We start from the raw sequence: 14,823 nt of genomic DNA, 5'->3' as shown, positions 1-14,823 counted from the left end.
ACAGTAAAAACTTGAAATCATGCATTTATGTGCGTGCCCTAGGGGTGCAAGTGGATTCAAGTAAAATTTTCTGAAGACTGAAATTTTCGGAAACTATGAAAAAGCTCAACTTTTCCTCCCTCCCCCGTAAAAACTCTTCAAACATGCATGCAAAAATCATTGAAAAAAAAAAACGAATTTCAAAAGTTTTTTTCTTGTTTAATAATTTTTCAGTTTTAGAATGTGTTGTCAGCTTTAAATTTTTGGAAATGGCAACCCGAATTGTTTGGGAATTTTGAATCACAAACACCCCTGCTTAGCCCTTACCTAGCAGGGAAAACATACAAGATGATACAGAGTGCAAGTTAGTGGCACACACAAGGGGAGGGTCCAGGGGGTCCATAACCCTCCCATTACCTGCAAGTTTTTTTTTTTAATTTTTTTTATTGATGATGATGATGAATATGGCACCTAAAAAAATTCCAAGCAAAGATAGCAAACATTTCAGATTTAATAAATGAAAAAATAAAACTTATTTTTTCCCTTTCTTCCCCTGCAAAATCAAACTGTATGGGAACATACATTGTTCTATAATGATGATTTCTCTTCGCTGTTTTCATTTTTAATTATGAGAAAAGTAAATTGATTCATTTTTATGCTTTCCAGTATTTTAATTAAGTATTTATTTTTATAAACTAATGCTGGCTTGTAAGTATTTATTCAATAATTGTTTTACATGTTTTTTGCTCCTGACAATCGATAAAATCAAAAGAATACATTTGGATGCATGTTAAAGTATGATAGTATGATATGAGAATGATGGATCACTGATTTTGGACCCCCCCCCCCACCGTTGAAAAATTCCCGTGTGTGTTACTGACACAAGTAAAAACAATCACAATTCAATTTCAATTTTTAAAAATTATCTTTGATGATAAAATTGTACTTCTTGTACAGAAAAAAAGGGAAAATAACTTTAAAAAACATGTTTCAAACTGCAAAGTTGTTTTACCTTAGATAAATATAAGAAAACTATTTATACATTTCCATAGACTTACCCTAAAGAAGGATTAAAACACCAGCAATCCAATTTCCAACTCTTTTTCTTTTTGTTACCAATTGGAGCATTTGCCCAAGGATCAGAATTATTTTGTGATTTGTTTGGAGTTTCATACTGCAGAAAAACCTACAGATGATAAAAGAAAAAAATATTTAAGAGCCTTACAGAAACTTAGCTGAAGTTTTAATCAATACAAAAGAAAAACAGAAACATATTTGTTCCTGTAAAGTATCATTTTACATTGAGTTTCTTAAGTTACGTCAAGGGCTCTCCAATGGGAGGACCGCCAATGTCACTGTGACTCCCCAAAAATATCCATACTCCTCAAATTTTGTCACACGATTTGGCAACTTTAAAAAGACAGAATTAAATTTTTTTAATTAAAAAAATAATAATTTCTAATGTCCATTTTTATTAATTGTAGTTACGGTGCATGCCCATATCTTATCGTTAGATTTTTTTGGTGAATAGAAAGCACCAGTTCTAATCATTCTTTTGAAAAAAATGAAGAAAATACTTTTCCTGAGAAATATAAGTAGGGGAATGTGGGGCAAAGTTAAGATGAGTAAGCTGTTTCAAAATGAACAAATTGGAAATTGGACACCCTTGTTTTAATGTTTTTAAAAAATCTATAGTCCACATAATTCAAACCTCGTCGCTTCTTAAATTGTGTGATCGTGAAGTAAAAATGAGAACTTTTAAATATTGGTCAATGTTGTTTTTCTGGATTAAAGTTGCAAATACTTGCATAAAAATAATTTATTTTACATCCCATTTCTGACACGGCTCAAAGTGATGCTAAATGGCGGAATAACTTTGAACCAGATAAAAAAATTCATTTTAAATGGATTTCATAATTGTTATTTCATAATTTTGGATAGCTACACAACAGTTTAGGGGTGTTTCTGCAGTTTTAAGCACCAACAAATATGGTATACAACTAATTCAATAGGTGGGGGTAGTTTAACACGTTGACTGCCATAGCAATTTTTAGAAATCTGTCTTAAAATGATAATTTGGTTTAATCACATTATATTATTTAAAATTCTAATTCTAGTGCATAGTTATCATCAAAAAGCATAAAAAATGAAAAAACTACCAGAAAAAAAAAGGAGTCTGACAAAGCAATGTTGTATATGTTACCCAAGCAAAAAAAAAACATGATGTGAAACGTGTTATTTCTGTTCAGCCTGTAAAGAGAAGTTAGCCGGCCCTTTGTGTGGCAGAGTGTTTTAAGAAGTTCCACAAACAATATACTATTTTATTTCTAGAATTTGAATTAATTTTTAAAATTATATTTCTGTTCCTTTTTTAATAAATTTTCTATCTGTGCAATCCAGCATTGATTTTTTTATTCTTTTCCCATAAGCCCTCTATCAATATTAGCACTGATATATTCTGAGTTGAATTGTAGCTGCACAAAAATAGCAAATAAGCAAGTACGAGATAATTTGTAGTTGGCATCCTAGAAAAGAACCGTTCTTAGATTGCATTCTGAAAGCAATCTATGAGTTATGTTGTAGTTGGCAATCAACATGCTAACAGGGCCGTGCATGGAAGGGGGGGGGGGGGGGAGAGAATGGAGACCTGTTGGCCCTGGCCCAAGCCTAAACGGGGCCCAAGATTTCTAAAATGAGGGGTGAATATATGTAGGCATGGAGGGTGCCAGGCCCGGATCGGCATACCCGCAGACCCCAAAGCGTGAGGGGGGGGGCACACCCTTTAAGGGCCCAATGGTCCAAGAAGTTGAAAAAAATTAAAAAAAAACTAGCACAAAGACTTATTAACGCTGCAATTATAGACTGCTGGCCTCTGTGGAGGCGCCCTATATATTTTCTTGCAGGGTGACCCAAAATTTATAGATCCAGGCCTGGAGGGTACCCTGTAAAAGTCATTTGTGACGGGCATCAAAATTTCTGTGCACTACCTGTGTGCTAAAGTAGACATTGCAGATAGTTTCCCAGATTAACTGCAATTGTATAAGAAGAAAGTCTGGAATTAGCAATAAGTAGCACAAAATTAGGATATTCACTTAATTTCAACGAGATGGCTGGGGGGGGGGGGGGGGGGGGGGCTCACTGTAGAGATTTTATGGAAATTTACCAAAATCAACTCAGAACAATTTCCTTAAATACTTATTTCAAATTAAAAATATACATTTTCAAGATTATTCAGTAAGTAAATGCATTGAAATTACCCTATATTTAGTGGAAAATTCCTTTTTGAACTCCATTTCTCTGTAGCTGTCAGCAGATGATCTTGCATACAAAATATTCAAAAGGTCAGAAAATTTCTGCAGGCCAGCACCTTTGGAACTCCAAATATTAGTTATACTTGTTGAATGATATAAAATAATTTTGTCCAAGAGATCAAGAACAACTTCTTTCCTTTTTGGAGTTAACTCAACCTTAGATAAAATCTGGAGAGAGGAAAAAAACACAAATTATACAAAACATTCTAAATGCATGAAAAAATACTTTAAATTGCCACACAGTACCAAACTGAAATGCACTTAGAAATTTAATACAAATAAAATTTTGAAGCCAGCTTCTATCTACAATTACAATACAAGCTCTGCATATAATGAAAAATGAATTAATGTTTAATTTTTTCCTTATGTTATTTAGATTTAACTCTAAAAACTAATCAAAGATAAAATGAAAAGATTAGAGATGGAAATGAAAATTAGAAAATCTGTCATTTTAATGTTTGCAACATATTGAAGATCTTGTTTACAATACAATACTTATGACTTGGGCAAATCAGCATTTGCCAATGATAAACAGCAAAATCAATTATATTAGCAAATACATTTGATTTGTAATAACACAATGTATTTCAAATGTTTAATTATTTTAGCATTTACATGTGAAGGGTACAGGGGAAAACCCCCGTCAGTCAGCTTTTACAAAGAAACGAAATAATGATGCAGTGCAGTGGTTGATGAAGTATATTTTTCGAATACTCTATTATCTTTTGACAAAACTCCATATGTCAGCTGAAATATTTGTTCGAAAATAGATGGTACTGGGGAGAAAAGTCCTTTAGTCGAGCATTTAAGTGGGGTTTTCTCAAAATTAGCTTTTCTTGACTGACAGAGATTTTCCCCTGTACAGAGATTTTCCCATGTGTGATGACCATTCAATTACTATGCTTATTATTAAAAACCACTTTAGCTTTTTAGTTTTTAATTAAAAAAAGTAAATCAATAAAACAACATCCAAGAACAATGAAAACTATATCTTTTCACTGCCATTAAATTTGAATCTTTTAAAAAATTTTGATTTCTTATTTGAAATCTCATAATTTCACCAAGCTTCATTTGCATATCAAAAGAACTACAGTTTAATAAGTTAATACAGTAAAGAATTTTTAATTTTCATACAAAATGCTAAGAATTTAAAGCTTTCCAAATGCATCGACCTTTATTAAGAAGGTAGCATAACACTGAGATTTATTGATGCATTAATGTTATAACAGTGGAATTCACAAACAAAACACTATCAAATGTAAAAAATATACAATGCTAAAAAAGCAAATGTTCAAAAAAATTGCAAATATTTGCAAACTAGAGCTTTATAACAATTGTATATATTTTTAAAACAGAGCTATAAAAGGCAGTTAAGTTCTTCTAGCTTTATACAAGAGTTTGGCAAGACCTTATTTGCAGTAAGTTGTGCAGTTTTGATCCCCTGATCTTAAGAAAAAATTAATTGTTTGAAAAGAATTCAAAGGAGGGTTATGAAATTAATAAATGAGCTTTCTAATTTAGATTAAGGTACAGGCTTAGATTGTTTAATATGTACAATCTTGAGTAAAGAAGAATCATAGGGAACATGATCCAATTTAGTTAAGTTTATAAAACTGGGAGAATGTTGACGGGCTCAATGGGGTCGTTTCCAAAATTTTAGAAGTATTTTTTTTCTGAAAGAGCATGCTTAAAAACATAGGATCTGACCATTTTTGAAATAATTTGTTTCAGTTTAATATTTTTAAAAAAATATTTAAATCGGTGCACTTTCATTATTTACATTTCTTGCCAAATGATAAAATGCCATTCACAGAGCAAAATATTTAATTCTTATCTTTACTCACGTGTATTGGCAATGATAGGGTTGATAGCAAGCGTAGAGCACAATTTTAATACGCTTCATGATTATCATAACATGGAAACGCGATAGAAAGATGCGCCAAAAAGCATCATTTGTGATGTCATCAAGACCACGCCTTGTTTGAAAAATCTGACATTTTAAAAAATTAAATTAAATAATAACTGTCAGGAAAATGAAAGTATTTTCTGGGTCCATGTTATTATTATTATTTTTTTCTTATTCTATTAATTTCAGTGACTAAAAGTACTACTTTTGACTGAAGGAAACAACCTCATTTCTGCACAGATGGCAAAAGCAGGTGTCATTGTTTTCAGCTATTCAAACCCTAAACTAATCTTGAGACTAGGAAACATTTCGACTTCAACAGGGTTGTAAGAATTTGGAATAGTGTACCAGAAGCAGCTGAAAACGGATGAATAGTTTTAAGAGGGCTCTTGATCTTCTTAGGGTATTGCTTTATTGATTTGGACAAGTCTGGATGGGCCAAGTCTTCACTTTTGTACGGTATTATGATGTATTTTTAGATTTTAGCACAAAGGTATTTATTTTTGAACATCCTACGGTTGAAGGCACTTTTCAGAAAATTATTAACCTAATTTTATTCATCATACAAAGATAGGATACACTTGAAGCCTGGATATAAGGAAAATCAGATTGTTCTACCGGATTTTTCTTTTTTTTTTTAAATACATATTAGATGCTTAATATGTATCCAAATCTAAATAATACTGAAATTTTTGAAGTGCCAACAAAACTTTACAACTGTTAATAAAGTAAGAATTTTCTCACTCAACAAAGAAAAAAGATACAGAAATAATATAATTTTAGGATAAGAAGAGGAAAAATATAAATTGACAGCAAAATTTGTAAAAACCTTACTTTTGGTAAAAAAGAGTTACATAAAATGATCAAAGTTCAAAAGAAGAAAAAATCTAAATAACCTTCGATTGCCTTAGTCAACATTTTGTGTCAAGACTCTTTTTCATATTAATCTCTTTTAATTTCAAGATTGATTGGTACCTTTCAATCCTGGATTGATAAAAATCGATTGGTTTTGGATCTGAATGTTACAAGTTGACATGGATATCAGCCAAAATTTCCAAGTTTCTTACCACATTGCAACCAGAAAAAAAGGAACTTAGATGGTGCAATGCCTGGTAAATATTTACCAGTATTGCAACAGTAAAATTGTTGCTCTGAAACATACATGAGGCTGCTCAAAGAACCATGGGGAAAAATTAATGAATTGCATGAGTTGCCTCACCCTATGTGACACAAAGTTTGAAAAAACAGCTGATATCTAAAATGCCGTCTCCTGTGTGAGAATGGAAAATTTGCACATTAGATGGCAAAAAGATGTTAATAATAGAAGTATTTAAGGGCCCTCCCTAAACGATGTCATGCTATGAGGTGGGTTCGTAAAATTGTGAGTTTATGACAAGGGGGAGGTAGGGGGTAAGAAGAAGTGTGACATCACTTTTTTTTTATGACAATGAGTTTATGAAAGACAGCGTGATATACGACAAAGAGCAAAGTACAGCTCTAGATAAGTGGTTGCCAGTCGCCAATTGCTGACCATTTCATTGAAATGGCTACCAAAAAAATCAAGTCCCAGTCGCTACGCTTCCAATCCCATCTTTGCAATTCAATTTACAGACAAAAATTTTCTGACTAAAAGCCCAGGAAAGTTCTGACCTAAATTTGCATTATATTTAAAAATTTGCAAAACATTATTTTTCGTTGGATGTTCATATCTTTATGTTAAAAAAATAAATCCATGAACATTTTGTTTGTTGCGTTTGTAGAGCATCATAATCCTTTAAGTTGTTGATTATATTACAAACAGTGAATATGTTATTTATGTTTTACACTATAGATATACTTTTGAAAAAAAGGCTACCAAATGTGCAAAAGTGGCTACCATTTTTTGAGAATTTGGACGCCAGTGGCTACCATTCAGAAATCCTAGTCTAGAGCGTTAGGGGAAGCCGAAATGTGACACAGGGTGAGGGTCACATTTTATGAAAAAATGTGCTACATCACTTGAGGCAGTGAGAAGCAAAGGGATGTAAGTGGACATTTTTGAGTAAAACGTGTTTAAAGATAACATCCTAGGTAGGCTTTCAATGAATTTTTTTCTAAATCATGCTGTATTGCAACAACTACCAGGGATACTAGTACCATCTCTTGCCCCAAGACAGAGGAGAGGTTCATCTATCATACTACTGGTTATCCCCAAATTTCTAATTTTGCCACTTACATCCCTTTGCTTCTCACTGCCTCCATTATGGACAGCCCTTGTATCATTGATTGAAAACATAAAACTGTTAAATCTTAATCTATTTGAAAAAATAAGTACCCCTAATACCATATCCAAAATGAAAAATTTCACAACTGATAAAAATTCAGAACTCACATCAATCACATAATCACCAGGTTTTGAGCCATCAGAGGCTGAGGTATCTGCAACAGCCTTGTCGAGCAACTCCTCCAATTCGCAGAACATTACTTTTAGTATTGAAAGATCTGTTAGGGTAAAGTCGGGAGCTTCATTCAGGGAACTCGAAAGATCTTTGCTCTCAAAGTCTTTCACCTTTTCCATTGTCTGAGTAACCTATAAGAAATTTGCAGTTTTCAAAGATAAACGACAGAATACACAGAGTTCAATCTACTAATTATGAAAACTGTTTCTATCAGAGGCACAGCAAGCATTTTTTTTTTTTTCAAGACGTGAAAATATTAATCCACATTTTTAGAGGAATGAAACGTACAAAAAGAATGGGGGTCACAACAAAGAATAATTCTTTAAAAAAATGACTTTTCTTCCATTGAAATAGAGATTTGTGCCATTTTAATTTATACCTAACATTTAGAATGTTTTAGATTTTGTATTTAAAAAATAACAAAACATTCAAGTTGCAATATTTTAAAAATTTCAACTGCTTTTTACTCCATGATGTTATTATTTTTTTAAATCATTATTATTACAATGTGTGAAAATATGCATGACTAAAACTCTCAAGGGTGGTTGCGAGTCATGAAAAAATGCCTGAAAGTTTGAAAGAGGAAACGGGGAGGGGGGGGGGGTCATTCTTTAAAAACAAAGACTTCTATCAAAATATACATAATTTTGTACCAGCTAAAATATTGTGTAGACATTTAATTAAACTGTTAATGAGTAAAGTTCACCGATCAGAATAAAACTATGCACATCAATAGAACCCTTAAAAATATTAAACTCATGTTCTTTTGTTTTTAATCAGATATTAAAGAATTTAATGGGGTGATATTCATCTCTAAATATTATGGTAATAGAACATTAGAGGGTGCAATACGTAATTTTGCTTTAAATTTCAATTAAATTCCTCTACTATTAACACAATATTAGCGGCAACTTCAGAAAAGACTAAAAGCGTTTATTGCTGATAAAGAAGCATACAAATCCAATGCTTTCAAAATGTTCTATGGATGAGCAAAGTTTTATTCCGATCGGTGAGTGACCCTTGGGTAGGTTTACTTGTAAATATCTCACGCATTTATCACTACAGAAGTGCTTAGACTAGAGATGTTAAGAATGTATTTAAAATCTTAAAATAATTGAGACCAAAATAAATTCAGCTAGGGATTCAGCATTTAACTTCTTCATAGACTTAAAAAAAGCATGGAGTTTTGTTTAAAATGTTTGAATTTAATAATTTATATAAAAATAAAAAATTTTTTTATTTGTTTGCTTCTTAACAAGGTACAGTAAACATAAACAATTAGGGAAATCTGATACCAAGAGCGAATAAAAAGTTAAAAAACAGCATCTAAAAAAATTTATTTGAGAGAAAACTGCGACATAATTGCAGGGCAGCGCCAAGCCTGATCAGCGCCGTCGTGCAAATGTCTTTTGAGCGCCTTCATGCACTGGTGTTCGGGGAAAATATCGTTAACACCTGGAGTGAGGTTTTGTAAACAAAAATAATGTGGGAAAAATACCTTAGGCATTTAATTTATTCAAAAAAAAAAAAGAAAAAGTGTGTAAATATTTTATGCTTTATTCAGTAAGTTACGGCCTTGAATATATCTTGCCTCGCCTTCAGGTTTCAAGTTGAACCGAACCATTGCTTCGGTCACTCATCTGGTCAGTGCTAATTCTATAGTAGCTACCAGTTTGTTTGGCACTCTTGACTTCTTTAAGGGGTTTTCCACCTCCAGCTCAGACATTTCCTATGCCGGGCTGATGAGTGCTAATAAGCATGAAACTGCAGTCCTTGGCTGGAAGTGACTGAGCTGGCGGTGTATTTCATGTATTTTATGCTTTGTTAAAATGTACACTTAAATACATTTATTGAAACATAAGTTTTTTTTTTTTAAATAGCATTGAAAGCAAATGTATACATATGTATATTACATGCTAAAAACATTTTATACTGTAACGGATTCGGTGCGACTTCCACTTTCTTGAAAGGATGACACAGTTCTTGATAAAAACACAGGAAATTTATTTACACTATGTACAGGAAAGATCGTCAACAACTGCTAAATTATTCATCAGCAATAAAGCAATTATCACACAACACCGTAAACTCAACGTTTACACACGTATTTACTTCCAAATACGAAAACAACACAGCGAAATGCCTCGCTATAAACAGAGCTAATACACACTCACAGTTCGAAATCTGAATCGAAACTCCACTGTTTACCCATCGCTAACGGCTTATATAGACACCGAAAAGAAATTTCTCAAATATTCCACACGCTTCTGTAAAGTAGTAGACCGTTATCAAATTTTATCAATGAACAAAAAGGAAATAGGGGTCGTATACTTTAGCCTTATATGAAAAGGGGTTGTATATTCATTACGGGAAACTATTTACAGGTTACGTTCCTACAATAATTACTATTTACAGGATTTGTAACAATACCAAATAAACTGATTGACACTATTGGCTAAGAGTTACGAAACTGACGCAACTGGAAATTAGTTTTAGGGTAGGGGAGAACACTTTTTTTTTATATGAACTTAGCTTCAATTTTTCATAAGACTAAACACGCAATTTCATAGGATCTTTGGAGATGTAAGAGGAAGAAAAAGTTCCGGGAATCTCTCCAATATTTTCCAAAATTAATGTTTTAAAAATGCGGTAATAACATAGACTACACTTGTTGCCGTTAAGGAAAGTAATAGGACTTAAGGAGTTTCTGATTGATCGGGGCTTCCAGGGTTTGGTCATGGAAATTTTTAATTGAAAAAATTTTAAATAGAACTATGATTTTCAACCTATATTTTATAAGCTGAAGTGTGAAGACATTAGCACTAAAAATGAAATGTTTTTACATTTTCCTACTTGAGTGATTCAAAATATCATAAAACATTTCACGAGGAAAATATAGGAAGTGAAAATCTTCATTAATCCTCGTATAAATAATAGCCGATGATCGAGTAACGCACGTGTTTCAACAATGAAACTCGCGCCACGCCATGATAATTTGATATGTGAATGTGTGTTCATAATGTTTAACATGTAGGAAAAGGCTTTATTGCGAAAAGACTGAACTCGATCCGGTAACTTAACTGTTTTACTGGGAAGACAGTCATTTTAGGGGAATGAAGAATTAAAAACGTGGTTGAAAATTAACGCTATCTACTGGAGTTTGAATTAAACTTTCAACTATCAAAATATTATCAAACAGGCAATTGCTTCGTTCAAATGTAGAAGAGTAGAAGCAATTTTCATCCGTCATACCTTGACAGGCGACTTCCTAATTGACTAATACTACTCAAGGAATTTTTTCATATGCATTGAAATCAGTTTCGAGTATTCCCTTCAGTTTAAGTGCGAAGCGCATCCATACCCTTTATTGACACTACGGACTTATACATCGTAAACCGTTAAAGTAAAAAACATGAACTATTAATACATAACAAATGTAGCTCGAAATGGTGGTGGTACTCTACATTTTTTATTTTAAAAAATAAATATAATTTGAAGAACACATTTAAGACCTAATAAACGAATGAAAAAATTTCCTCTGGTTTTCTATGTGTACCCGAAAGTCAGAACATGGCAAATATTTATTTTTGGAATGAAATGTACATTTTTAATTCACATATATCTCAAAGTTATTTCGAGTTCATTAACCAAAATAGGAAATAGCAAATTTGTTGCGCAGCGCCGCCTCGTATGCTCAACCAGCGATACAACCGAAATAGCATTCACGGCTGCACATTGGGAAGAAAAATGCTAATTTACGCATTAGTTAGCGTCAAGTATTGCGCTTTGGAATAGCATGTTTTGACACAATAAGGCATTGATTCTTCCTTTAAGATAGGCAGCGAGACAGATTGATTGTTTCAATCTGCAGTATAATTTCACCGACACCATGCAAAAATTAAACGTTCATTTCTTTTTTTTTCCGGTTGGAGATTTTCCCCCCATTTGGAACATTTTTGATCGGTAGAGCTTGGCGCCTTTTTTGACTCTGACGGCGTCATGAGCCGCACAACCTTGCACATAGGGACAGCGCTGCCCTGCATAGTTGAAATGCAAACTTTGTCATAATTGGAGCACCAGGGGTTCAATAATAACTGTATCTCAACAGTTGACATTAACAAGACACAAGCTGTTATACAGCTTAAGGATTTTGTGTTTTCCAGGGTGGAGGTTCTATTGCATTTGAAAAACAATTGAACAACAAAAACTCTAGGACCAGATAATATTTATCCAAAAATTTTAGTTGAATGTGCAGAGGAATAAGTGGATATTATTTGAAATATTTTCAATGCTTCTCATAACTCAGGGACAGTGCCAGAGGCTTGGAAGCTGGCTAACATTAATGCCACTCTTTAAGAAAGGGTCGAAAGGTAATGCCTGTAAGTCTGACTTCAGTGGTTTGTAAGATCTTTGAAATCACTTCAAGTGGTTTTTTAAGATCTTTGAAACTTTGATCAAAATTAAGGTTATGGAATTCTTAGTGAGTGTTGACTAATTTGCAGTAAGGTAAATCGTGCACTAATTAATAGCATTTCTATGACGAGGTTACTATGGCTTTAGATAGCAAAAAGGATGTAGATGTTCTTTACATTGATTTTCAAAAAGATTTCAACAAGGTAACATATATTCAGTAAGTTTACTGCCATATAGCCAGGGCTAAGGCAAAAATACATGAAATACACCGCCAGCTCAGTCAATTCCAGCTGAGGACTGCAGTTTCGTGCTTCAGTTACTGAATATACCATGACTTGCCTTCAGTCTTTACGTTGAACCGAACCATTGTTTTGGTCTCTTGTCTGGTCATTGCTAATTGTATATTAGCTATCAGTTTGTTTGGCACTCTTGGCTTTCTTAAGAGATTTTCCACCTCCAGCTCAGTCCCTTCCTATGCCGGGCTGATGAGTGCTAATAAGCACGAAATTGCAGTCCTCAGCTGGAATTGACTGAGCTGGCGGTGTATTTCAAAGCAACATATTTTATTCTTCTCAGCAAACTAGCTGATATAGGAATAGGAGGGAAAATTTTACTATGTCCACTAACGTATTTCCACCACAACTCTCACACACTGGGCCCTCTCCAAATAGTGCAAGGCCCTGTATCAGATTCAAAAAATAAAATTTCAAAATAATTAAATAAAAACTAATATCTTTTAAATAGCTACCTCATTTATGCACAAAGCAAGGTCATAAGACTTCAATTGGAACGACATGCTCTCTTCGCAAGCGCCCTCTATATTATGTGCTTCATCAAAAATCACAACATTTCCCTGCAGTTCAATGCCATGAGCACGCCGACTCTTCGGGTCGATGATGTAGTTATAAGGAGTGAATATGATATCAGCCTTGCCTTTCAAATTTCGAGCAGCATAATAAGGACAAACCCTGTTCAGTCAGAGGTAAAATATAGAAATTAAAAAGAGTAACTTGAATTCTGTACCTCAAAGCTAGATTAACGTAAGTCACATCATCACTACTGTGCAAGAGTTTAAAAACATTTGTCTGGAGCATACGAAGATTGGGTCTAGCGCACTTACAATACAGTGGTCGCAGCTTATATGAATCACTTTTGTTCTAAACAGTTTTGATTCCACACAGCAGATAAGTCAATAAAACTGGATTTTGTTCTGTCTTTGACAGTTTGATTCATTAAAACAGTTAATTCAATTAACCGGCATAAACTGCACCGGTAAATAATTAAAAAGGATTTCTTTTTTTAAATTTCTTACATAGATTATGTTGTTATGACTTGATGTGGTATGGTACAAGATTCTAGATACATTGTATGAATAATCCGAAAATCAACGTTTTGGGAATTACTTTAATCTAACCCTGAGGTAAAGAATTTTCAACTACATTATGAATATTATAGCATGAAAATAGCAAGCAAATGGAAAGAGAAAAAAATAAATCTCTGTCTAGAGGATGTCTGGATCTCTGTGGCGCACATAGCGCCCAGACCGCTCGGCTGATTCTCATAAAATTTGGCACAAAGTTAGTTCATAACATGGGGGTGTGCACCTCGAAGCAATTTTTCAAAAATTCGATTTTGTTCTTTTTCTATTTCAATTTTAAGAACATTTTCCGGAGCAAAATTTTCATGAGATGGACGAGTAAATTACGAAATTATCATGACATGGAATGGGAGAGAGAATGAACATAGCCAATAGGCAAGAAATTTGTCATCCATTATTTGTAAATATGCAGGCGAGCTGAATGACCTTTTAATTTTCAACTACGGGCAAAGCCGTTTGGGTACCACTAGTAAATAATAAAAAGAGTGACTGGAAAGAAGCATGGTTTATTTCAGATAAATGAATAATTTTCTGCTTTCAATCAATGACTCAATTACCCTTGTTATATTAACAACCTTTTGCCATCCAGGGAGAAATATTTAATCTCGGTCTGATAAAAATTGGCTTCGGAGCATGCGGGGCCTTTCGCGAAAGATACAGCTCCGGATGTCCAAACTGAGCTGTCAGTATATAGCTTGCAGTTCTGCCGTAGCCCTGGCTTAGTGGCAATAACTTACTGCTTATTCCAGTGATTGTTAACTCATGCACTAGATAGCAAAAGTTCTTTGATAATCAAGGGCAATAATATTTACGATAGAAATTAGTTAAAATTTACTTGTTTAAAAAACAAAACATCACTTTCCAGTGACCCTAATACAAAATGCAGCAAGGAAATTGTTAAAATTTGAGAAACTTTATACCAAAAAGTTATCTGTAAATTTCCAACCAAAAAATACTAGCCTGTCTGATATAGCAGGATGTATGTTTTGTGAAATTCACTTGCAAAAATTATACCCTATTTGCGATCTAAAATAAAATTGTCAGAAAGTAAAAAATATTCTTACAAACTAAACATTTAACACTCACAATATAAAAACCTTGACACTTCATTGGTGATTTCAAGAAAGCTAATATCTGGTTCTGACATTTTGCAGAGTGAAAAATTAAAATTTCAAATTATATTTCTATTATGGAAAGAGAAAATGTATTTCTTATTGTGTATAAGGAATTTAACATTCTGTCTGTTTCAGAGCAGCATTTTTCACTGAAATGAACATCTCTCATTTAAGAATTTCATATAGGCATTTATGATCTTTTTCATAAACACTAGCTTACTTTAACTGCAATTTGATTCTTGTCATGCTGTATTTCTCCCAATAAAACTGTACACATCAAATG

At 33.2% G+C, this 14,823-nt stretch overlaps 1 protein-coding gene across 1 annotated transcript in view; it reads right to left on the bottom strand.

Moving 5' to 3' along the window:
* Positions 1–14,823, bottom strand: part of LOC129229500 (regulator of telomere elongation helicase 1 homolog) — a 50,487-nt gene that overhangs the window by 17,831 nt on the left and 17,833 nt on the right. The window contains exons 5-8 of the mRNA XM_054863818.1: positions 12,796–13,015; positions 7,568–7,765; positions 3,237–3,458; positions 1,038–1,165 (exon numbers count right to left, since the gene is read on the bottom strand). Of these exons, the coding sequence (XP_054719793.1) occupies positions 1,038–1,165; positions 3,237–3,458; positions 7,568–7,765; positions 12,796–13,015 (768 nt within the window). The remainder of the gene's footprint in view (positions 1–1,037; positions 1,166–3,236; positions 3,459–7,567; positions 7,766–12,795; positions 13,016–14,823) is intronic.

The sequence above is a fragment of the Uloborus diversus genome, chromosome 9 (assembly GCF_026930045.1).
Source record: "Uloborus diversus isolate 005 chromosome 9, Udiv.v.3.1, whole genome shotgun sequence".
In the NCBI taxonomy this organism is placed as follows: domain Eukaryota; kingdom Metazoa; phylum Arthropoda; class Arachnida; order Araneae; family Uloboridae; genus Uloborus; species Uloborus diversus.
Note: the sequence above shows the minus strand (reverse complement) of the source record. Positions and strands in the feature narration are given on the sequence as shown.